This window comes from Bos taurus, chromosome 11, assembly GCF_002263795.3.
Source record: "Bos taurus isolate L1 Dominette 01449 registration number 42190680 breed Hereford chromosome 11, ARS-UCD2.0, whole genome shotgun sequence".
NCBI classification, from domain to species: Eukaryota; Metazoa; Chordata; class Mammalia; order Artiodactyla; family Bovidae; genus Bos; species Bos taurus.
The window spans coordinates 101,553,845-101,577,691 of NC_037338.1; the positions used below are offsets into that span (position 1 = coordinate 101,553,845).

Genomic DNA, 23,847 nt, shown 5'->3' on the forward strand with positions numbered 1-23,847 from the left:
AGGACTAGGTCACTTCCTCTAGAAAGGAAGAAGGGAGAACTGGCTTCCAGGCAGGAATGGCTACTGCATTTATTTGCCTCTTATTCACTGGAGCATCTTTCCTTGCACCTTTCTAAGAACGTAAATGTTTTGTGGCCTTGTGTGAGTTGAAAACGTCCTTCCATCTCCACACTTGGCTCGGTCAGCTGGATACGAGGGTTAATGATGCTCATGAGAGTCAAGTCACTGGCTCATGAGGACTCACTGCCATTCCCTTTGTTCCTCCCCGGGACCTTTTTTGTGGGTCGTGGTTGGCTTTTGGCAGCTTTGGGGTTCTTGTCTTTATCCCTGATGTCCTGAAGTTTCCCGTTGTCCTGTGTTCTTTTTACACTCATTTCTCTGAGCACTTGGCAGGTCCTTGCAATCTTGTGTACTTCAGCTCTGGGAATTTCTCGTGTAATTTTTATTTGATAATTTCCCTCCTCTTGTGTTTCTGGAAATCTTAGTTAAATCTGGACCCTTGGATTAATCTAATTTGGGGTAGGAGTAGAGACTAGTATTCACTTATCCCCCTTGTTAATTTTTCTGGGAGATCCTTTGTCTTGCATTTCTTCTACTGATGTGAAAGTTAAAAATTTGTAAGAATAGTTTGGATTTATAGAAAAGTTGGAGGTTCTGTATATTCTGCTCCCAGTTTCTCTTAAAAAGATCTTCCATTATTATGGTCCATTCCTCCTGGCTACTTAACCAGTATTTATACATTGAAGTCTGTATTATTCACATTTCCTTAATTTTTGCCTAATGGCCTTTTTCTGTTCTAGGATACAATGTTTAGTTGTCACATTTAGGTTCTTCTAGGTTGTGACAATTACCAGATCTTCCTTGTCTCCAGTGACCTTGAGAGTTTTGAAGAGAGATTTTGTAGAATGCTCCTACTTGTGATTTGTCTGGTACTTTTCGCATGATTAACCTGACATTATGGGGGTTTGGCTGTCTTGTCTTTAATTCTTCCTTGGGCTTTTTCCTGTTTTCTGATTGCCCCTTAAGAGAAAAAAATCCTGATGCTTGCATGCTGCATCTTCTCTTAATTTCCTCAGGACATTAATTAAAAAAAAAAAAGTCTTTGTTTCCTGGGGCCTCGTCTGTTTCCTCCAGGTTCTTTTGTTTGTCTGTTTATTTGGTTTCTGTCTTTCAGTCAAGCTCTCAGATGAACACAGCTGATTGGAAAACCTGGTGGGTGGGTCAGAAGGAGCTCTTGGGGGTGGGGTGGGTGAGTGAGAAGCCATCCTTTTATTCTTGAGTCCCCAAGAGCCTGCATTTTTTGAGAAGACCCCTTCTTTGCCAGGAGTGTGGAGACCTCGAGGGAGGCAGTCTTGTTTGTCTCCCTCTCTCCTGTGAGGCCAACAGCAGAGGGAGTCTCAGGCCCTCAGGGTCTGCGCCTCAGGTTTTCACTTAGCTTCTGTTTTTAGCTCCTTTCTTCACTCCCACCACCCTCTTTGACCTGGTGTTCTCAAGTCCAGACTTCTCTTAATTTATCCAGAGGGGTGGGGAAGAGGGAGCTGACGTGGGAGGCTGGCTGTTGTACATACAGTCTTTCTGCAAGTGCTCCCAGCTCTAATATCCTCTCCCCGCTCCCACCCCTGCCCTGCAGTCTAACAGGGCACCCAGTGCTCCTAGAGCTCCTGAGCTCTCTGGAGTCCTGTTTCTAGGCCCCTTTAATCTCCTAAGTTTGTTACTACTCATGGCTGTTGTTTGCTCAAGTTGTCCCTGTCGTTTGGGCTCTCTTTGTTGTTGTTGTTTTTTAGAAGGTTTTGGAAAGATGAGCCATAAATGCCCGTGGTCCTTATGCCCTGTTTAACCAGAACACCCCTGCTTTTTAAAGAGTTTCTGTGAATCAAATGAAATTGAATGAAGGGTCATATCTGGGATGTGTGTGCACATGTAGATAGGTATACAGTCACGTTTACGTACGTATGTGTAATTGTGTGTGTGTGTGTGTTGATGACACCACTCAGCTGCTTTTTTCCACGTGATCAGTGGTGGTTGTCTCATAACATCAGGACATCTAGAGCTACCTTTTGCAGTTGTGGCAGCAGAGGTTTGCAAGGCCCTGAAGAAAGGATGGGTTAGGATGTCTGGTCATTTGGCACCATGTCCTTACAGAGCTCTCTGTTCTCTTGAGAAGGGAGGGAGCCTGAAGATGCAGGGGGGCTGGGGGTAAGGGAGTGACCAGGCCTGTTGGTGGATTCCTGCTCTGCCATGGAGGTCTCCATCGCACCTTGGGACCACTATCTCTAGTCTCTGCAACAGCCTTCCAAGTAGATCTTCTGTCCCCACAGCGGGTTTGGGCTCACAGGCTCCTTCCATCTTGGCGATCTGTGTGGAGAGAGCTGCTGCCTGCTGGAGGGAATTGGTCCTCATGGGGAGGGCTTGCCCCCAGAGCCTGTGCGGCAGCACTAGCTGCTCCCTGGTGATAGAGCTAATCTCTCTCTCTCTCTGTACCATCCTCTGTTTTCAGCAGTGGATCTGTGAGGTCCTGGGGTTTGGGGAGGTTGGAAGGCGTGCTGTCTCCTGAGCTAAAGAAAAGCACTTCCTGCCAGTTAGTCCTCTTGCTTGCTTCCAGTGCCCAGACTCCAGCTGCTGCGGGTGACGTCATTCCTACAGGAAGGGCTTTGGGTGTAAACAGAGTCGCTGGTGGCTGCGCCGGGCCGGGCGGGGAGAGTGACAGGCGCGGCCAGCTGGGCCAGCGGCCTCCAGTGCTTGTGCTCAGCTTGTCTGCAATATTCTCTAAGCTCTCCTTAAAATCGCTTTCATAATTTTTTTAAACAATGATCTGTTTAAAATTCAGATAGTTTTTGACTTCCGTTGCTGAACTCTTGAAGTAGGAAACAAAACCACAATGGAAGAGTAGCAGGAGGCAGATAATTAGCATCGCAGCCCAGTGGCCCCTGCGTCCCAGTGACTTGTGCTGGTGAAGAGGTCCAGCAGTGTGACTGGGAGCTGGGTGACGGGTGATCATTTTTCATTTTGTTTTTTAAGCTTCACGGTTTTTCTGTATCAAGCATATATTCCTTGTTACTAAGACATGTTGGGGGTAAATGAATGAGCAGGACCAGGGCTGTCCACCGCAGGTCTGTCCTCACCCCGGCGTGTGGTTGCCTTGGATACCCCTGCTTACTGCCCTCACGTGGGATGCCTTGAAACCGGGGCAGTTCAGTGCTGTTCAAAAGGTGGTTGCAGTGAAGTGTTGATCTCGAGGGTTCATCTCGAGGTGAAAAGATGTGATTAAAGCACATCTCTGTCTCCTAAGAATTAATTAAAGGCATTCACAGGCAGATCTTGAAGCCCCGAGAATTTTCGGTCTTGGTTTGAAGGTCTGCTCTCTGCCGTCAGGGTCCATAGGCTGTGAGACCACAGAGAGGTCCCTGGAGCCTGGAGGTAGGCAGGAAGCTGGAGGCGTCACTGGCCGCAGAGGAGAGGGAAGATTGAGTAGTGTTGCAGGGCCAATGGTGGTGCTGAGCCTGGGGCCCGACCTGTGGGAGAGCCCTGGATCGCGTGTGTTGTGTTCTTCATTCATTTATTCCTGATGCCAGCCTTTGAGGTGCATAGCAGGGTGTTCATCTCAGTAAATCCACAGGGAAACCGGCCAGCGTGGAGGTGACATGCTGACCTGAGTTTGGAGAGAGGAGAGCGGCGGGGGTGGGGTGGGGACGAGAGTGGCAGGGGTGTGGGGTCGCCTGTTGGTCCTGGATTTGACCCTCCAGCAAGCATCGGGATGAGGTTGAAGGTGTCTGAGCAGGTGCCCGTGACCTGGTTTGGTTCTGGTGGGGGGTGTTTAGGGCTGGATGGGGTTCAGGGCAGCGGGGGGGCAGGGCTTGCAGACCCCATGTGCCGGAGAAGTGGGGGTGGGGAAGGGCTCTAGCCCCTGCAGCGTGGCCTTCGCCCTTACTGCCTTTATGTTTAACTGCTATAGCTTCCTGAGTGTGCTGTCTCCTGGGGGTGTGGCCCTCCTCGCATTTCTCTCCTGCATTGTTCCCACCCCTTTGTTGTCCCTCAGGCCTTTACTTTCCTTCTGCTTATTCTCCTTCCTGTGGAGGTTCGTGCTGTGTTCTGCAGTCATGCCTCACGCCTGTCCTGCAGAAACCTCACCTGCCTGGGGCTCCTGCAGGTGGAATGATTGGTCCCAAGCTCCAGCTTTGCAGGTGGGCCAGCTCCTGCCTGTTGGGGCCTGGAGAGATGTGGCGGGGGGTCCCCTGCTTCTGGCCAGCCAACCTGATTTTCTGACTGGGGCCCTGAAGGGAGCCACTGAAAGCCGGAGGTGTGGAGTTGGTGGTGCTATCGCTGGGCGAGACAGCAGAAGCTCCCCTGCAAACCCAGGTGGGGTTCCCCACCCTCCACCCTCCACCACATCCTGGGGCATATGTGAACCCCTCTTTGTTGAGCCCATTTCCATATCTACTTCTCCCTTTAGACTAGGGGTCCGGTGGCCGCAGCCCCCAGTGCCGGCCCCCTTCCTGTTTCTGTGAATGGAGCTTCGCTGGAACCCAGCTCTGCTGCTTCCTGTGTTCTGGTCGCAGCAGTGCAGGGCAGGGTACTGTGTGCCGGAGGTGCCTAGTCCAGCCCTCCACAGGAGGCACCTCCACATGCCCAGCGCTGAATAGCCCCTCGGCAGCCACAGAGTGGGCAGCACACATCTGAGAACTTGATGGTTGGCACCTACCCTGTGTTAATGTTCTTTTTCCACAGATGCTGACATGTTGGAGAAGGATGGGATTATTTATTCATCTCATCCTGGATTGTGTGGTGATGGTTCTTTATGTTCTGACTGAGACTGGACAAGCATACTGTCTGGCGACCATGTCCTTTCCAGACCTGCTTATTTCCTGACCTGTTTACCCAGCCTCGCTCTCCGCTTCCATTCCTGAGCGGTTCATGCTTTTTGGTGTGTTCTTTGTGGCAGTGGGATCTTTCTTTGCTTTCACCTCATCCCAGGTTGGGGGCTTCTGCTTGTGCCTGGTGACTGTGGCACCTAGGCTGAATGCACTGTTTTTGTGGCTTGTGGGTCTTCCCCGGGGACCCCCCCTCTCTGAGCTCGCAGTGGGCCCTTCAGTGTCGGTGACTGGAGGAGAGAGCCACGTGGTGCTGGCTCCAGGTATCCTCAGGATTGAGGACTGCTCAGGAAAGCAGATGATTTGCCCAAATGTTGCCAGACTCAGGGACACCTGTGAAAAGCCTGGATTTGCCCCGATGTAAACCTGGCTGTTGTTGGTCAGCAGCATTGGCGTGTAGAAAATGTTTTGTTTTTAAGCACTTTGTCCAGTCCCGTCATCTGTACAGTCGCCCAGGAGGCACCCTTTGAGCCAGGGTTGCCACATGTCTGAGCCAGGGCACTCGCTGTCCCCCAGGCCGAGCCCCAGCAGCCTAGAGTCAGGGTCCCTGGGCAGAGAGTCTGCAGTCAGGTGTCCGCGCCTGGGCTCCAGGCCTGCCCCAGCACTCAGTGGCCTGTGACCCTGGACGGTTTACTGCTCTGTCCTGACCATAATGTAGTGTCCTTCTCTGTAAAGCGGACTGATGACCCATAGTGTCTTCTGAGCATGGAGGGCAGCGAGTGTCAGCGGGTGCCCCGCTGTCCCTGAGTGCTACCCTGGGGAGTCCCTGGCTGGGCGGGCGGGCATCTGCCGCTGGCTGGTATCCAAGTGGAAGTGAAATGAATCCTATTACTCAGAAATGGCTTTTTATAAGCTGGAAGCTGGGAGGTCCTCCCTCTAGTGGACGAGAGCAGGCGTCTTCTGGTGACCTGACGGCTGGGACTACTGTCTGGAGGGGCGGGGCCTGGATTAAGTTGCCTTTGTGGGCGAATCTTTCTGGCTCCTTTGTTCTTGTAGAGCCTGGCCTCTCAGCACTTTTAGGAAAGGAAAGTTGCCAGATTAGGCAGGTCCGGATTTAAGATGTCCTTTTCTTCATTCCCCTAAAGTTGTCTTCACACGGATTTGGGGTGCTTTTTGCTTCTTTCTTTCTTGGTGAGAATGCCCAGGGACCCAGGCAGGGCCTGGGGAGGGCGGGCCTGGATGGTGGGGAGGGCTTCCAGTAGGAGGGCAGGACGGGGCTCTAGTTGCTGTAGATGGAGTACCAAGGACCCAAATTAGATCTTGTTTAGGAAAAAAAAAGCAACACCCCAGATAAGAATTCTGCTGCCTACAAAAGGGAGCGCGTGCAGAGCGAGAGCCCTGGCTGGGCTCCAGGCTTGCTCTGTGCCGCCCACAGAACCTGGAGTCTCCACTGGTTCGTCCCCAACGAGCCAGGCTGAACAGACATGCCCCTGACCCACCAGAAGCGTGTTCTCTGGCCTCCCAGCCTCACGAGCCACACCCACATGTTTGTCTCTGCCATGTGACAGGCTAGTGGAGCCCTCGACTAGTAATCTTTGCATGTGTATTGACAGACCAGAAACTCAGCAGATATTCATAAGCTGGGTGAAGCCATACCAGCAGTATTCTGGGCCTGATGTTTGTGAAAACCCAGGGGTAGGTAGAGCAGCCAGAGACGCAGGTGGGGCAGAGCTGGGCCCTAGACGTGACCCCGATTCTTGGAGGAGATGGATACCTGTGTGCTGCTGGGGAAACCAGAATGGGTTTATTTGTATTTGGTATTTGTTCAGTGAAGTCTTCATGCAAAGAACCCTTGCGTGCCCCGAGGCTGGTGTCTGTAACCTTGCTTTGTAAGGGGCCAGGTATATACCAGTAGTTGTTGCTCTCTGGGCCCCCTGCGGCCTCTCGCAGTTTGGCCAGGCTGGCTGTGTGTAACTGGCCTGCCCTGCTGGAGGGAGAATTGGGCCTGAAGGACGTCCATCTGTGCGCTCTACGTGGAGCCTTATGGTGAACAAGTATCAGGCCCCCTCCCCCACAGGGGCTGTTTCCATAGCAATGGTGACTCAGTCGCATTGCCTGTTAGCACCCCAGATTTCTGTAGCAATGCAGAATCCAGTCGTGATGTGTGGTGAGACGCTGCTTTGACAATAAACCACGTAATTTCATGGCCGTGGGTTATTAACATTGGGTATGTTTGATTTTAGAACCTGTTGGCATTTGTGAAATCTGGCTGTGGTCCCTCAGTCTGTGTGGGAAAACAGGTCTAGAGCGGCCGGTAGTGTTCTCAAGTACATAACTTGGTTAAAAAGTGGGAAAAGGGCCTTCTAAAAAGTATGCCTATGGGTTCAGAGCAGGTGTTAGCCCAGCGTGTTCCTGTCTTGGCCTCACTGAGGGGCTTTTGTCAAAAGGAGTAGAAAGCATATTCCCTAAACGTAGTACGTGCTCAGTTAGCATTTGCTGAGGGGTTGAGTTATTTAGAGGGTGTAATTCAAGCAACAATTGTTGACCGATTAACACTCCTTAGCTCCCATTGGTTCATTTATTTTCCTTACTTTTTTCCAGGATGCCAAGAGTGGGGGTGCAGTCAGGCTCTGGTTCCCTAGTGCTTCTTGTGGGGGGACTGGTTAGTTCTGAGTGGTGTGGTGTCACCAGGAAACCCACTGAGCGCTCTGTGTCCACTCTGACCTGTGTGCACTCTGACCTCTGCCCCGGGGCCCAGGCAGTGCAGAATCAGGGAGATCTGTTTGTATCAGTGAACTGGTGGAAATTTGGACTAACGAATACTTATTCCCTAAGATTTATTTTTTATTGCGGTAACACTGGTTTATAACATTGTATGTTTTATCTGTACAACTTGGTGTTTCTATTTCTTGTGCCCCAGAGCATGCTGACCACAAGAAATGAAGTTTCCATCCATCATACAGATGATCCTTGGCCATTTTTTCCTCTTCTTGTCCCTTCCTTTCTGCTCACCACTGTTCTCTGTATCTGTGTGTGTGTTTGCTTTGGTTTCATTTATTTTTTGTTTGTTGGTTTGATTTTTGTATTCCACCTGTGGGTTGAAATCATACAATATTTGTCTTTCTACATCTGATGTATTTCATTTAGCATTATACCCTAAAGGTTCATCCTTGTTGTCACAAATGGCAGAGTTTTGTCTTGTATTTCATTGTGTATATGTATCACAACTTCTTTATTCGTTCATCCTTTTGGCTATTGTAAATAATGCTGTGATGAACATTGGGGTACATACATCTTTTCAAATTAGTATTTTCGTATTCTTTGCATAAATTCCCAGAAGTGGGATTGTCAGGATTATGTGATAGTTCAAGTCTTAATTTTTTTGACTGCCCAGAATGTCTGATGAATAATTTTTATTTCACTTGTCTTTGTTGGTTTGGTTTTTAATTCAGTAAGGAATAGTGTATCTGGATTTAAGTGGGTGATGCTGCATCTGTAGTCCTGCAAGTTGTGTGGCTGGGAGGAAGGCACCGCTGGCTTTGTTTAGAAGTGTTTGTAGGTTCAGGGGGAGCAGAGATGTGGCTGTGACTTAGCGTTTCCCACGACAGTGCTAAAGTGAGACATTCTGGAACATGCTTCTTATTAATCAGCTATGTGACTGCAGACGTGTAGGCTGGACGTGGGGCGGAGGTTGTATCCCAGGCCCAGCTCAGGGCGTGGACACATGGCAGTGCCTGCCTGGTAAAGACGTGTTGAATGAATGAATATATTAGTTTTCTGTTGTTGCTGTGACTGATGACCATAAAACTCTAGCGGCTGAAAACAAAACAGACACATTCTGTCCTGGTTCTGGATGCTGGAAGTCTGCAGTGATGTCGCTGGGCTGAAGTCAAAGCAGCGGCAGGGCTGCGTTCTCCTGGGGGCTTTCCTGGCCTGTGCAGCTTTTCCGGGCGGCCTGCACCCCTCTGCTCTTAGTCCTCTTCCACCTTTAAAGAGCCTTACTCCAACCTGTGCTCCTGTTAACCACTCAGACTCTGACCCTCCTGCCTCCCTCTCTAAGACCCTTGTGATTACATTAAGCCCACCCGGATAATCCAGGATGATCTGTCCATTTCAGGATCCTCAATTTAATCATACCTGCAAAGTCCCTGTTGGCTGGGAAGGTAACATACTCACGGGTTCTGGGAATTAGGGCATCCACACTTCCGTTACTTAGCAGGCCGCGGGAGTGTGTGGAGAGTGCTCAGAGTCCTCAGTGGAGTAGTGCCCTACTGATGAATATGAGACTGCACCCCTCTGCCTGGGCGGCTCCCACTTTGGTGGGGCGCCCTGCTTGGACCCCTGCTGGAGCTGTAGGGCCTCCTCAGGGGTGCCCATCTATTTCCCGTGTTCAGGGCTTTTCCTTTTAGACCCAGAGTCAGCAGATTTTGCCAACCACATGTCCTGTTGCATATTCTTTATTTTTTAAAAACAAGTGTGAAAATGGGGGGTGGAAATCATCTTTACCTTGAGGGCCTTACAAAATGAGCCATTGACTGGGGCCTGACTAGTATTTTGCCAACCCATGGTTTGGACTGAACCCTGCAGGCTGGGGCTGCCTATGGCTGTCACCTTGGGGGCAGTTTTCAAGGGCTCTTGTTAATAGTGTGATGTGTGCGCGCACGTGAGTGTATTGGGAGGGGTTCATGTTCCTACCCTAGTGAACTTTTCTATTGTTCTATCTGACAGAAACATCTGAAAATTAGATCTTATCTAGTCTTAATGGAGAATTTCAGGTGGTTTTCCATTTGAAAGCTTATTAATTACTGGTCATTTTGACATGGGACAAGATCCAGTCTCTTTCCTACAGGGCCTTGCAGCCCAGCGTTGGGAAGCAGTCTGGGGAGGTTAGTTATTACCAGTTCTGACTGTGGCAGAAACTCCCTGTGTGCAGCTTTAGAGGCGGGGATTTAAAGATAGAGGGTGTGTAGCCCCTGGCATGTGGGCAGGCACCGGAGAGGGAGCTGGCGTGGAGCGCTCTGATGGGCCATCTTGGTGAGCACTTGCGTTTGTTTCTTCATGGGCCCGCTCTCCTTTCCTGGCCACTGCCACACTGTTGGCCTCCTGGGGCCTGAGCGCTAGGCTGCGTGGGGGCCTCTCCCTGGCCGGCTGTGGCTGCCTAAACCGGGATCTGAGTGAGGAAGGGAGTTAAGTACCCATCTTGGGTGGCTCTGTCCTGGTGGCTCACTGGTAAAGAACCCACCCATCTGCTAATGCAGGGGATGCGGGTTCCATCCCTGGGTTGGGAAGATCCTCTGGAGGAGGAAACGGCAACCCACTCCAGTATTCTTGCCTGGAGAATCCCGTGGACCGAACAGCCTGGCGGGCTACAGTTCATGGGGTCCTAAGAGTCAGACATGACTTAGTAACTAAGCCATGCCACACCGTACCTGGGTGGCTGAAGCCCTGTGGGGAGGAGAGGGGCACTTCCGTGAAGGAGGGTGACTGCTGGGTAGGTGACCCCTTCACATTGTATGCAACTCAGGACGCTCAGCCCTGGGTATCCATCGAGGTGCTGGAGTGTTTCCAGATGCAGAGCGTGTGCTTCTCTGTTCCTGCACCCGAGACAGTGACGGCAGGGCTCGAGTGTCATGTTTCATGTGACATGAGTGGAGGGACGGATGCGCCCAGCTCACTGGCTGTGCTCCTCCGGCCGTGCTGGCTTCAGAATAGGGCGAAACGACTGCAGCAGCTATGCCGGGTGCCTGTTGTGAGTCATGGATGTTTTCACTTCCGTTTTGTCATTGAAAACATTTTATCACTAGGCCTAAGTTGATGCTTTAGCTTTTTTCCCCATATGTTAATTCCAGTGGGAAGTAACAGTCACTTGTACAAGTTTTTGTTCTCCCACGATCAAACTTAGAACCTAAAGCCAAGGGTGAGTGTAGAATGAAAGCACTGGAGCCGGTGGTCCTCAGTGCCCGGCACGTGGCCTCACTGGGTATTTAAATTGATGAATGCCAAAGTGAACAAGGAAGGTGCTTCTGGAGGAGCCAGCGGAAAGGTAGAAGGTGGCACTCAGGAGACGCTGCTTCCTGGGCTGGCCTTTGAAGATTTTCTCCCAGTGGAGGGCAGGTGTGGACAGTACTGCCCACATGGGCTCCTCTCCCCAAGGAGGCCTGCTCTCCTGTCCATGCCTCAGAGAGCCCTGCTCTTGGTGCCTGAACAGGTGTTTCCCTCTGGGTGCTGGTTCTTTGGTTTGAAAAGCGCCCATACCAGCTGCTTCAGGTGATTTCCTGGCTGTACACTTCCTCTGGCTTGGTTTTGCTCATCCTGGGAATGGACAGCTTTCCATGAGGAAGGCGTTATTTGTGATGTTACATTGTTGTGCTACAAGGGATGAGCCTTTGTTTTTCCACCTTGAGGAGCTGTCCTTGATTCAGAGGGCCTGATGTGTGAAGTTTACCTCTCATTGTGGCTGGTGAGTGAGAGAGTGCAGCTGATTTGCAGGCAGGGAGAGTTCCTATCATTGGAGGTGGGGTGGTGTCTACAAGATGCTCTTTAAATGTGAGAAAGGCTGCCTGTGCGTGGGAAGGGCATCTTTCTAGGGACAGAGTCCGAAGCTTTCTTCACATCTTCAAGGAGATCCATGATCCCTAAGGTTTCAGTTCACTGGATCAGAGGTTCTGGTGGATTAACACTTTTTTTTCCCCCCATTTCAAAGGTAGATCGGGAGCGGTGCCGAGAAAAATTTCCTTACTAGATGACATTTCATCGCAATGTCCGATCGTTTGGGGCAAATAACCAAGGGCAAGGATGGGAAAAGCAAGTATTCGACTCTCAGCCTGTTTGACAAGTATAAAGGAAAATCAGTAGATTCAGTCAGATCCTCAGGTAAGAGCTGGTGGGGGCCCAGTACCCTGTGCTCTCCCTCAGGTGAGACTTTCGGGTCTAGGACCAGGAAAACCTAGGGTCCCCTGTCTGGTCAGACAGATGTGGTCCACACAAGCCAGTCTTCTGGGCCCATGGGGTCACCCGCATAGTTATTGGGGAGGCCATTACCCTCTACTTCTATTCCTGACTGCTGTAGCAGGATTTTTTCCTCATCTGTCTTGTCTTATTGAAGCTCTGGCTATTTTGAGCCCGATGGGTAGAATGGAATTTAATTTGCACTAGAGTTACCCTTTTTAGCTTTTGTGGTTCTGCTGTTCCGGAACTTGGTGGGAAAATTTCCTGTTGATTCTGTCCACACCCCCTGAGAATCTTTTGAATGTCGGGGGCCCTGCTTAGGCTTGGCTGAGTCCCCGCAGTCCTGCTGTCATGAGGCCAGAGCAGTCTCCCCTTGCAGAGGGCTGGTGACTGTGTGGGATGGACGTTTTGGGGCCTGGCTCTTCACTGTGTCCTAAACTTAAACTCCCTGAGCCTACTGCCCACAAGTAACCGGAAGCCTCTGCAGTGGCTTCAGCAGCCTGTGTCTCTGAAGTCCTTGGTGAAGTGACTGCAAGTTACGACCAGGCACTTTTGTGTGTTTTTGTTTCTGTTTAAAGTATTTTTATGTATGTATTTAGCTGCACTGGGCGTTAGTTGCCACACGCAGGATCTTTAGTTGCAGCATGCGGGATCTTAATTGTAGCGTGTGGGATCTAGTTCCCTGACCAGAGATTGAACCCAGCCCCCTGCATTGGCACTGCAGAGTCTTCAGTCACTGGACCACCAGGGAAGTCCTTCTGTGTGTGTTCATGGCAGATCTGTCCCTCGTGTTTCGTTTGGTTGCCATTGTCATCATCACTTAGAGTTTAGAAGAGCAGCTGAGTAAACCCAGCATCTCTGCTTCCGTGACTTCCTGTGCAACATCTCTTTCCATCCCTCCCCCCGCAGTTATTCCTCGACATGGCTTACAAAGTCTTGGGAAAGTTGCCACGGCCCGGCGCATGCCACCACCTGCAAACCTGCCAAGCCTGAAGTCTGAAAACAAAGGAAACGACCCCAACATCGTGATAGTACCCAAGGACGGAACAGGATGGGCAAACAAGCAGGACCAGCAAGACCCAAAGAGGTGAGAGTGAGGGGTGGGCGGTGGGCGGGAGTTGGAGGACGCCTCTTCCACCTCTCCTCCTGCTGCTGAGTTGTTTCTCGCTTCCTGGCTCCTAGAGCCAAACAGCAGGGTTTCTGTGAGCCACCTAGTCCCAGTGATCAGTGTCCCTTGTGCCTTATTAAAAAAGCCCTTGTCAATCCCAGAGGAGCTTATGCAATGACTCGAGCCAGTTCCTGCACAAGCCACTGTGGACAGAGCCGAGTGCTTGATTTTGGTTGGGGTCCCCGGGTGCTGAGCCCCAGGTGGAGAAGGAGGAGCCTTCTGCATTGAGGGATCGCAGCGCCCCACACAGGCAGGTGCCCTGCTCCCCACGACCTGGTCACTGAGGAGAGCCACACTGGGTCCAGGCACTCCGCGTCAGTATGCAGCTGCCCTGCATCGGGGACGGGCAGGAAAGCATCAGGGAGGGACATGGTGTCACTAAGGCCGGCAGGCAGAACCCGGCTGCTGGGGTTTGCTTGTCAGGCGGTGGAAACGGAGCAGTTTGGCCTCGTCCACCTTTGTGTCCCTGAGGTCTGGCTGCTGATACTCTGGACCCAGAAAGTAAAGGTGGCCCAGATCACGGCCTGCCAACCAGGGTCCTTTTCTCTAATTGAAAATGGCCCAAAGCTTCCTGTAGTTAATTCAGACAAGATGTAGAGAGTGAACAGATTATTTGGCCAGGTGATCGATCAGTAATAACCAAATATTGTAAACATTTCCTAACAGTCTGAATAGGAATTGTCCCGATTCATGGTATAGTGTGACTTGTAGAATCAGACACTGCTGTGTGATTTCTAGCCAGGCCATTTATTAGCTTTGTGGAAGCTGGGGAACCATTTGACTTCTGACCATCAGTGTCCTCCTGTGAAGTACAAATAACCCCTGGCTCCAGGGGCGGCTACAGGAGAGGGACGAGAAGACACGGGTTACGTGCTTGGCACAGGGCCTGGTGGGTAGCAGATGTCAATGTTACTCTTCCTGTCAATCATAAACACTGCAGCCTCTAATGAAACTGATGCTACACGTTTCAGTGTAAGCAGTGAAATGCCTCTGCTACTGCTAGTTCTAGAGAGAGAGGACAAAAGCTCGCTCCCTCCTTTTATCCAGTCTTAATGCACCGTCGGCATGGCATCAAGCAGCTTGAATGGGGCTGGTGTGCTGAAGCATGTTTGCCAGCGAGAAGTGGAGAGCGTTGGTAGTGGCGGCAGACACCGGCACTGTGTCTCTGCTGCCCCTCCCTGGTGGTCGGGGAGGTGGCCAAGTGGGGAGGGCCACCCCTGCTGGGACACGGTGTGTGGAGCACACAGAGAAGTTCGCTGTGGTTTTATCTGTCATGGAAGAGAACCTGGAGATTGGCACATTCTAGGCCTTTCGCCTGTGTCATTAGAAGAAAGCAGTGGATCCACATGTGTTGTCATAGAAAGATGTCGGGTACGGAGTAAAACACAAGTTACTGAGGTGTGTGTGTGGTGTTAAACCACTTGTGTTAAAAAGTACTATGCTAACGTGTGTAGAAAAATCTGCTAGAGTTTCTCTCTGGAGGATGAGATGGTGACACATTCTGTATTGTATGTATTTATTTTTGCCTTGAGCATATATTTTTTTTTCATAAACCAATAGGTTAAAAAAAAAAAATCTCCTGTTTCAGAGTGGTCAGCCCCTGAGGAGCTGTGAACCCTTGGTCAGGAGTGAGAGGCGGGGGCTCCTCCACCCACCGCTGTAGCCGCCCTTGTGGCAGATCCTCCGTCTCTTTGTTGTTCGCCCCTTTGTTGTTCACAGCGGGCTTTCAGTCTTTGCAGACAGAAGCTGTGCAGGAAGGCAGAGAACTGGCCATCCTGTTAGGCGTCGGTGAGCAGACCTCATATGTGGTCCAGTTTCTCGTTCTCTTGGCCAGCCTAGGAGTCTGCCGGGTGGAGGTATTTTTATCCGCCAGAGGAGGTTGGAGTGTGGAGGGACCCTGAGGCCATGGCCTGTCTGATCCTCATGTGTGTCCTGCCTTTGTCCAGTTCCAGTGTGACGGCCTCTCAGCCGCCGGAGTTGCTGCCGCAGCCGGGTTTGCAGAAATCTGTCTCCAATTTGCAGAAGCCGACACAGTCGATCAGTCAGGAGGTAGGTGCTGGGGACCCTGTCGCCGAGAAGGGTGGCTCCGTGTGACCTGCCCAATCCAGAGGCCAACCTGAAGAGTGACTTTCAAGAAAGACCCAGATTCAGGATAGAATGTAGATGCCTAGCTGGATTCCTGTTGGCTTAGCTCAAGGTGAGTCACCTGAGCAGCTGCATGCTAGATCCGGGCCCCCCAGTGTCTCCCTGGAAGCGAGAGCCATAAGGAGACAGCAAGCATTAGGCCACAGGAGGTTCAACAGTCTGGTGAGTTTAGAAAGCAAAACAAAGCAGTCGCCTTCATTGGGTTTTCTTAGTGTCAGACTTTCTCTCTGTATCTTCAGTATGCTGATGTGTCCTGGGTCTCCAGGTGAAGGACATTGTGGACAGCAGTCCCTGAATTTACTTGTCCTTGGAAATGTCTTTTAGCAAACTGTCTCTGGGGACTAGCGTTCTCAGAACACACTTTGTGGAATAATGAGGTATAATCCTTCATTTGTTGATGTATTTCAGACACCTCTAAACAGAAAATCATGGTTAATCAAGAAGTCTTACTGTACTTGGTCCATCAGCGTCTGTGGGTTACAGAGGCTGGTAGCTGGAAATCTGGACAGATACCTGGCACTCGCTGGCTGTCTTAAAAGAACCACTCTGTGGGGAACATTCATGGCTTTGCCAGAGGGACACCCTCCTCCAGCCAACACTGAACTGTGCTTTAATTATTATTATTTTTTGAACTGTGCTTTTAAATCAAAGGAAAAGAAGAAAAAAAAAATCTACGTTCATGTGAGACTCCATGTTCACCAGCCTAAGTCCACTGAGGCGTGTTGAACAGTGGGTATCATGGAGTTCGTGTCTCTTTCCCAGATTTGAGACCGAGTGCAGTTAAGGGGCCTTGGTTGTTTCTGCAGCCCTGGCTCTGTGTCAGAGCTGGCTCTTCGAGCCCGTTGGAGATGAGCTCACTGCGCCCCTGCCGCGCGGTGCCTGGGCTCCCGTGGAGCATGGGTGCTGTGGGACTGTTGGGGTTGGGTCTGGCCATGCCCTGGAGCCAGCCCGCGGCCCCTCTGTCTGGCGCTTCCTGGCTTTCCTCTCCTGCAGAGATGGTGAGAGGAAGAGACCCCCAGTGTTTTCCGGCTTTGAAACCTCATCTCAGAGGCAGTTCGACTCTGGGCACGTGATTTGCTGCAGTGTTAGTAACCCTTCCTTGGCCGGCCCCATAGGCCTTCTCTTCCAGTTTGGTGCCCTTGGTGGGTGAGGGCCAGGGGCCCTGTGACTGCAGACCCCAAGGGGGTGGCTGTGGGATAGCAGTGACCTGGGGCCTCTGCCTCCTGGTCTGGAGGCCTACCTCCGGCCCCCAGCTGTTCAGACTCCCCAGGGCTTGTGGGCATTCCAGGTCACTGGGGCAAGTGTTTGATAAATGAGTTGTTGCACCTGGTCAGCTCTGCCTTGCAGGCTGGAGAGACCACCGTCTGCCCTGAGCGTGTGTGGAGGTGGCAGCAGGGGAGGAAAGAAGGAGGAAATTATTTGATCTGGGATCCAGTCCAGTGGGTGATGAGCCGTCACGCTGCGTCAGCTTGGTTTTGTGTATCTTTACCTTCAGTTGTTAAGGCACGTTGCTGGGAGAGGCAGCTGAGCTCAGTGGTTGGGGACCTGAAGGGGCTTTGGACCCTGGCAGGGTGGGAACAAGTCCTGGTCCTCCCTCCCTAGTTGGGTGTCTAACCCAGGTGACCCTGGTGTGCCTGGCACCTGGTCTGCATGTAGGGAGCTTTCAGCAAAGCTGCGCCTAGCTGGCGAGCCCAGATTAGGCGGGAGTGGAAGGCTGGGCTTGGGGAGTCGGGCCTTGGAAGATGACAATAGCCATGGGAAGTGGTACTGGGCTGGCCAGCGACACAGCAGGCACGTCAGCTTTCCCACGCGTGTGTTCTCTTAGCAGTGGCAGTTTTTAAGGTACGCACTGGAGTTGGGTTTGGTCTTGTCCCTGGAGCAAGACAGAGGAGCTCTGTGTGGGCACGTGTTCCAGGCTGTGGCTCCGGCTCTGCTCTGTGACCCTGGGCTGGCCGCTTGCCCTCCGGCCTGCTCTGTATCTGTCATGTGGCCAGTGCTTCCTGAGCCCGGGCTGCTTCCTGAGTGGAAGGCTATGTGGCAAGCACGTGTGCTTGGGTCCTGCCCAGCTGGTGGTAGTGGGTACAGCGATGTAGCCTCGGGGCACCTTGCTGTGACACGGTCGGGGCATGGACAGCAGCCCGCTGGGCTGGCCCTGTTCTCATTCTCTTCCTTCTTTCAGAATACAAATTCAGCTCCAGGTGGACCAAAGTCATGGGCACAGCTGAATGGAAAGCCAGCAGGACACGAAGGTGGTAAGTGAGCATGTGGTGTCGCACTGGGTTGTGGGAGGGACGAGTACCTTTTCTGGACTGTCCCAGTTCAGTCCAGGCGGTCTTTAGCCTGAAGCTTTGTGGACTGTCCTTGCTGAGCGAGGTACTGCCTTTGCCTGGGATGGAGGCGCTGATTCTGTGGACCATGTCAGCTCTCTGGTCTCATTGAACATTATCACTGAAGACAGTCCCCCAGGTGTGCGGAGGAGACCCCAGCGCTGGCCCTGCACACCCTGGTTGGCTGAGCTGCTAAAGGAACAAGTCCTCACTCAGCGAGCACCCGCCTCCTCCCTGCCCCACCAGGGAGGGGCTGGCTTGCGGCCCGGGTTTGTAAATCAGCAGCCCTGGGAGCTGAGCTGCTAGCTTTTGGACGGTGGCACCAGAGCAGGCAGAGGTTACATGGGGTTTGTTGCCATAGTGTCCTGCCTGACACAGGGAGACACACTCAGACAGCTATTCAGCCCAGGGATGGCGGAGGGCGCGTGGGAGGAGGAAGTGTCCAGAGCCTTAGGTCAGTGCTGAGTGGCACGCTGAGATGGCCCCAGGGCAGGCCAGGGTACAGTGGCTGCGTGGTGCAGCGGGGGGCTGGGCTGTGGGCCCAAGGTCAGCAGGTGTTTTTGCAAGGAGCCAAACATCCGGATTTCTCTCTGGACTCTCCTGGTTTTCCAGTATTGGGGGTGTGTTTCTAGCACGGCGTGGCACCAGGCAGCGCTCCGAGCTGGAAGGAGAGGGATGGAGGTGTGAGCGGCTCGACCACAGCTGCCCTTTCCTCCATGACCAGCGCAGGCCACCGTCTTTACCCTCAGCCCTGTCCTGGCATTGCCTCTGTCTTCTGCGCATCCCTGCCGGCCGAGGCCTTGCCAGGCCTCACGTGTCATGGTTGAGAGTAGACACCAGCTCCACGCGCCAACTGCCCTGCGCACCTGGCTGCTCTCATGCCCTGAGCACGGGCCCTTCTGGGTTGGGTTGCCATGCAGAACGTCCTCCGTCTCCAGTGGGGATGTCAGTCAGTTGGTGTGGCGGGTACACGCAGCTCCAGCCGGGAGGGCGAGGTGGAGGGAGCCAGACAAGCAGAGAGGGGTGGGTGGGGGGTGTGACAGGGCCTTTCAGACCTACACAAGGTCCTTCCAGAGGCTTTGTGGAGACCGTTCACTGGGCTGTTCACAGTGGGTCTTTGCTCTCTGTATCCTCTATTTCTGTGAAGTTGAAGTATTTTTAAGTAAGTTCAATGAACTTGTTTTTAATGAACAGGAACAATAGAGGTTACTTGAATTGAAGTTGGCACAGCTCTTATGGAGGGCAGCCTGGCACTGCCTATCAGTACCAGCCTGATACCCTCTGACCTGGCAGTTCCTCTGTGGGGCGATCACCCTGCAAGTGATACCTGTTACAGCTGTGTGACCCAAGATCTCACTGCCACATTGTAATCGCAAAAGATTGGAAGCAGCCACTTGAAATGTCCATCAAATTATGGTACTTTAATGAAATGCTGTTTGGCTAGAAGGAAAAAAATGCAGTTTTCTACTGATCTGGCAAGCTTTCCAGGACATATTCTTAAGTGAAAAAAGCGTAGAATAGTACGTAGAGTATTTTATCATTTGTGCAAAAAATCAGGATGAGAGAAAATACATTTCTAGAAAATGTATGTGCATTAAAAAAAAAAATTTCTGGAGGGAAACATAAGAGGAAGGAAGAGAGGGAACAAAACAGAAAAGTGCATATTTTGTGAGGACATTTGACGTAGCTCAGGGCTTCCCTGGTGGCTCAGATAGAAAAGAATCTACCTGGAAAGCTGGAGACCCCAGGTTCAGTCCCTGGGTTGGGAAGATCCGCTGGAGAAGGAAATGGCAACCCACTCCAGTATTCTTGCCTGGAAGATCCCATCGACGGAGGAGCCTGGCGGGCTGTAATCCACAGGGTCGCAAAGAGTCCCACACGACTGAGCAACTGACACTTTCACTTTTCTTTGATGTGGAAAGATTGGGTACCTGGGTGGGAGGAGGGTTTCTGTTGATTCTTCTTTAAGGCTTTTTACCTTTGAACCTTTTGATTTACTTATGGAAATAAAACTTGGTTTAGAAAATAATTCTAAAACACAGTAAAATATCCTGTCAACATGTGGTAGCTCGTCTGGGAGGCGGCAGAATCCAGTAGCCCAAGAGGAAAGAAAAGACGTGTGCTGACTATGACCCCTTCTACGCGGGGGTTACAGCCTGTGAGGCTTCCAGGGCTGTGCACGGACATTGTCACGACTTTGGCACTGTTGAGGTTCTTCCGGAGTTGACAGACTCTGCATGTGGAGGGTGGTCCCGGGCCTGTTTCACCTGGACCAGGCCCAGGCCTAGGCCTGCCTGTGTGGTTCAGGCAGAGGCCGGAGGTGCGTGGCCCGCGGGCTCTGCTGCCTGAAGCACCAGCAAGCAGGTCCCTCTGGGGCTGTGCGAGAAGCCCCTGACTGTGCTGTCTCTGCTCCTCCTGGCAGAGAGCAGAGGGCAGGAGGGAGTGCTGGGTGAGCATTACCTTAGGAGTATGACTTTGCTGTGAATGCTGGAGTTCTTCACCTTCTCCTTTTTATCTCTGGAGGGCAAGTTTTATTCATGATTAGAATATCAGCTTCATGATTATCAAGACAGGAAAAAAGTACTAGGCTTTTATTGTTTTTTTGGTTATTATTTTGACTTCACACTGTCTACTTTTTTGTGTGTGTGTGGCCACATGACATGTGAGATCATTCCTTGACCAGGGGTGGAACCCATGCTCCCCTGCAGTGGGAGCTCGGAGTCTTAACCCCTGGACCACCAGGGAAGTCCGTCTGTTCATGCTTTTAAAGTATTGACTTTCATATTTCACTCCTGCCAGTGACCTTTTGATACAGTGAGGCAACTGTGAGAGCAATGGTCCTCCTTCGTGACACCTGGCGATTGTCTCTCAAGTGAATCATTGGTTAGTAATGTGTCTGTTTACCCCCCTGGTGGGTTCATTTGACCCCCCCTGGACCTTTTTACTAAGGGGGATGGTGAACGGATGGCCACCTTGAGCTTCTGCACTAACCCTGCTGCCTCTTTCTCACAAAGTCTGCTGTCGTCAGCAGGTCCTCTGATCAATGATTCCTAGGGACAGACTTGGGTCTGTCTGGGGGTCAAGGTGAGCCACGGTTGGATATTTTACTGTGTAATGTTGCTGCTGTTAAGTTTGCGTGGTGCTGCACACGCGCTGTGTGTTCCCTGAAGGGACCAGTCCCGCTCCAAGCCCTAAAATGCATCACTTTTCAGTACCCGTTCATCGAAGAGATGATCGCAGGGTCCCAGTGCTCCTTGCTCTGAGTGGTAGGAGCGACGCTCAGGAAAGGCTATTTCTCTGCAGGGGTTGATAGTGTTGGGGACTGAATGAAAGAACAAGGAAAGAAGTTGTTCCTGGGATTATAAGAGTTAGAGTGTTTGGCCTTGCAGAACTTGAGGAGCTTTGTAGGAAATGGTTTACTAGAGTGGACAGACAATCCAGGAGGCAGTGTGAGCTGTGAGGTGTTGGGGAGGGGCGTTACCTCCACCCAAAAGCTGCTGACTCCACTGGATAGGTTTCCCCAAAGACCATGCTTGGCTCCCCCTGCCCAGGACCACCGCCGAAAGGACGATACTGCCTTCCTCCAGGAGTGGGAAGGAAGGCTCAGACCACAGTAGCTGCCATACCCAACCCCTGCTGTCTGTGACCAGCTCTGGCAGGGGGCCTGCTGCGGTCTGCAGGCAGCCTCCCCTTGTCATCCTCAGGAAACCCTGGTGCCACTCTGTGGGCACAGAAGGCCAGCACAGACGGCACCGCGGGAAGCAGCGCCCTCAGAGTGGTGGGGCCGCCAGTGTGCTCCAAGGCTGAAGCAGAGAACCATGGACCCCAGTCTCACCTGCCCCCTGAGTCTTTCTGATTCTCTTGACAGGTTTAAGGGCCTCAAGCCGACTGTTATCCTTCTCTCCCGAGGAATTTCCGACGCTGAAAGCAGCTGGAGGGCAGGACAAGGCTGGCAAAGAAAAGGGCGTCTTAGATCCGTCGTATGGGCCAGGACCAAGCCTCCGCCCTCAGAGTAAGTGAGCTGCAGCCCCCGTCTGGGAACAGGAGAGTTCCCCTTCAGCTTCTACTTCTCAGACACGAGCCATCTCTCAAGCAGCCAGGCTCCCTGCCTGGAGAGCACAGCTGCCGATCCTGTACCGGGTCCTTGTGTCTGTGCACTCACTTCCCGCGCTGGGCTGAAGGTCGCGCCTCCCTTCCCGTCCTTTGGGTCAGTCCAGGCCTGTGTCCGTCTTCCCAGCAGTCATCGGAGGCTGTGCTGTGCCTGGGTGGTCACGGTAGGGACAGCTGGACCAAGGGCCAGTTAACTTGATTCCCAGTTCAAGAGCTTATCTTCTAAGCAGTGGTTTCCAGAGCTAGCTGAGTCCTGTCAGAATCACTTGGGCGTTCGTTAAGTCTGATTTCCAGCCCTCTCCTACCCACTAGCCGAATTAGAATCTGTTTTTTAACATGTTTCTCTGGTTGAGTAGCCAGCCCAGCACTCATCTCCATGGCCCCTCATCTGGGGTCTGGCCAAGGGGTAAGCAGGGTTGTGTAGCAATTCTTATCGGTAATACTTTTTTTTTTCATAGCCTTGGGTGGTTAGAATTTAAGGTGTTGTTTGGGAATGGGATTTTCCATCAGTTTTAATCACGGATTCTGAAATAGCCCTTGAGGTGGGGAGTTGATCAGGTTTTGAAATATGAGAGACTTTTTTATCTGCTTGTTTTGATTAATTCCCAAGTTATCCCAGAGTCAGAATGGATATCCTATAAATGAAATGATCACCATGCAGCTCTTTGATAAAACATACTGTCTTCTCAGTGGTCTATGCTGGGTTATTTTGTTTGTTCCAAATATATAATCAGATTTCTTAGGCTAAAAACATCAACTTTCTGGGATTAATTAAGATGAGCTGCTGTAGGACTGTAACAGTTTAGAACTAGAAGAAGTTTCTGGAATCAGTTCTGTCTCATTGTTTGAGAAGATGAACAAGCAGATGACCTTGGGTGACCAGGGCTTGGCTAAGGTCATGTACAAGGGGACTGAAGAGTTGGGAACAGAGTGACTTTGTGGCTCCGATCCTGGGTTCCATTCTCTTAGGGGTCAAGTACTCAAGGACCTTTCATGTTTCAACTTCTGTAACTATAAGTTGACTAAAAAGAGAAGTCTTTTTGGCTCATCTGATTCCTTGTTGGCCTGTAATCCCACCAGGTTTTGCTACGTTGAGCAGGAGAAAGCATCATCTTAAAACGATGGTCAGAGAGGGTTGGCAAATTTCAGTCTGTGAACTGCAGGAGGTTCCCCCAGGCCACTGTGGGAGCAGGTGGGATGAGGCCTGGGCAGAGGGGCCCAGACCCTTCCAGCCCCTACTTGAGGGGACCAGTAGCTGTTTTCTACATCACATCTAGGAAGTCCCTGACTAGAGTTAGCACTGCTGAGCAGTGTTTGAACTTGCGTCAGGAACTCTGGTTCCAACATCAAGTCCAGTGCCAAGCCCGGTACCAATCCCAATGGGACTGGGTCAGTATTAGTGGAAACAGTGGCCCAAGACTGCTCTTATGGGACCTTCTGGGTCTCTTTGGGGTGTTAGGTCTCAGGTTGTGTGGTCTCTGAGTTGATGAAGGAAGACCACCCCTTGTTTACACTTGCCTTCCCTCTGAGGAGACTGTGTTTTGTGTTTCTCTGACAGTCAGACACCCTCAGCAGTTTCATACTCATTGGCCAGATGTCTGCCCCCCACCTTCCCTTACAGACTTGACCAGTCGACTCAATTCTTCACTTTGGGTTTTTTTTTTTTTTTTTTTAATTTTTGGTGAGTGAGGGGGGTCCCTTGACCTTCAGAACCTCATACAATCCCTCCTCCCCCCTCCTCTTTCCTCTCCCCTTTTGCCCCCTTTCCATTTCCAGATGTGACAAGCTGGAGGGAGGGCGGTGGGCGAAACATAATTTCTGCCACGTCTCTGAGCGCCTCCCCAACTGAGCTGGGCAGCAGGAATTCGAGTGCGGGAGACGGAGCCCCCTCCTCGGCGTGCGCCAGCGAGTCTAAGGACCCCTCGCTCCGCCCGCCTCAGCCTGTCCGCAGAGGGGCTTCACAGTTCTTGGGGAGTGTATACCACCCACCTACATACCATGACATGCTTCCTGCCTTTGTAAGTCTTCAGAGTGTGCATTCTGTCCCCACAGAGTCAGATCGTTCATGTCCAGCAGAACCTACTTCACGGGGTTGAATGTCCTCCGTGGGCGTCCCCCATCCCCGCCCAGTCTCTCTGCCCTGGTGCCTTACCCTGAAGGTTTCCATTGCTTTTGCATTTTCATTCCCCCTGTTTCAAATTTTAAGGGCCTCTGGCTTCTTTCCCTGGTGATGCGGATGTTATCTTAACCTTGGTTCTTTTAGAAGAAGGAGAGGCAGGTATTCCCCAAGACACAAGTCCCCAGATTTGTGTACTGATGGCAGGAAAAATGGGGGAGATGG

The 23,847-nt window shown here is 51.7% G+C and overlaps 1 protein-coding gene across 16 annotated transcripts in view; it reads left to right on the plus strand.

Annotated features, from left to right (window-relative positions):
* PRRC2B (proline rich coiled-coil 2B) overlaps window positions 1–23,847 on the plus strand; it is an 84,415-nt gene that overhangs the window by 16,697 nt on the left and 43,871 nt on the right. For 14 of the 16 annotated variants that reach the window (XM_024999593.2, XM_024999601.2, XM_024999598.2 and 11 more), the window contains exons 2-7: window positions 11,512–11,681; window positions 12,666–12,843; window positions 14,871–14,973; window positions 17,249–17,321; window positions 21,265–21,408; window positions 23,283–23,524. In XM_024999593.2, the coding sequence (XP_024855361.1) occupies window positions 11,567–11,681; window positions 12,666–12,843; window positions 14,871–14,973; window positions 17,249–17,321; window positions 21,265–21,408; window positions 23,283–23,524 (855 nt within the window). In that variant the 5' untranslated portion in view covers window positions 11,512–11,566. Of the gene's footprint in view, window positions 1–11,511; window positions 11,682–12,665; window positions 12,844–14,870; window positions 14,974–17,248; window positions 17,322–20,195; window positions 20,280–21,264; window positions 21,409–23,282; window positions 23,525–23,847 lie in introns of those variants that run through there. The other 2 variants (XM_024999594.2, XM_010810520.4) reach the window with 2 other exon arrangements.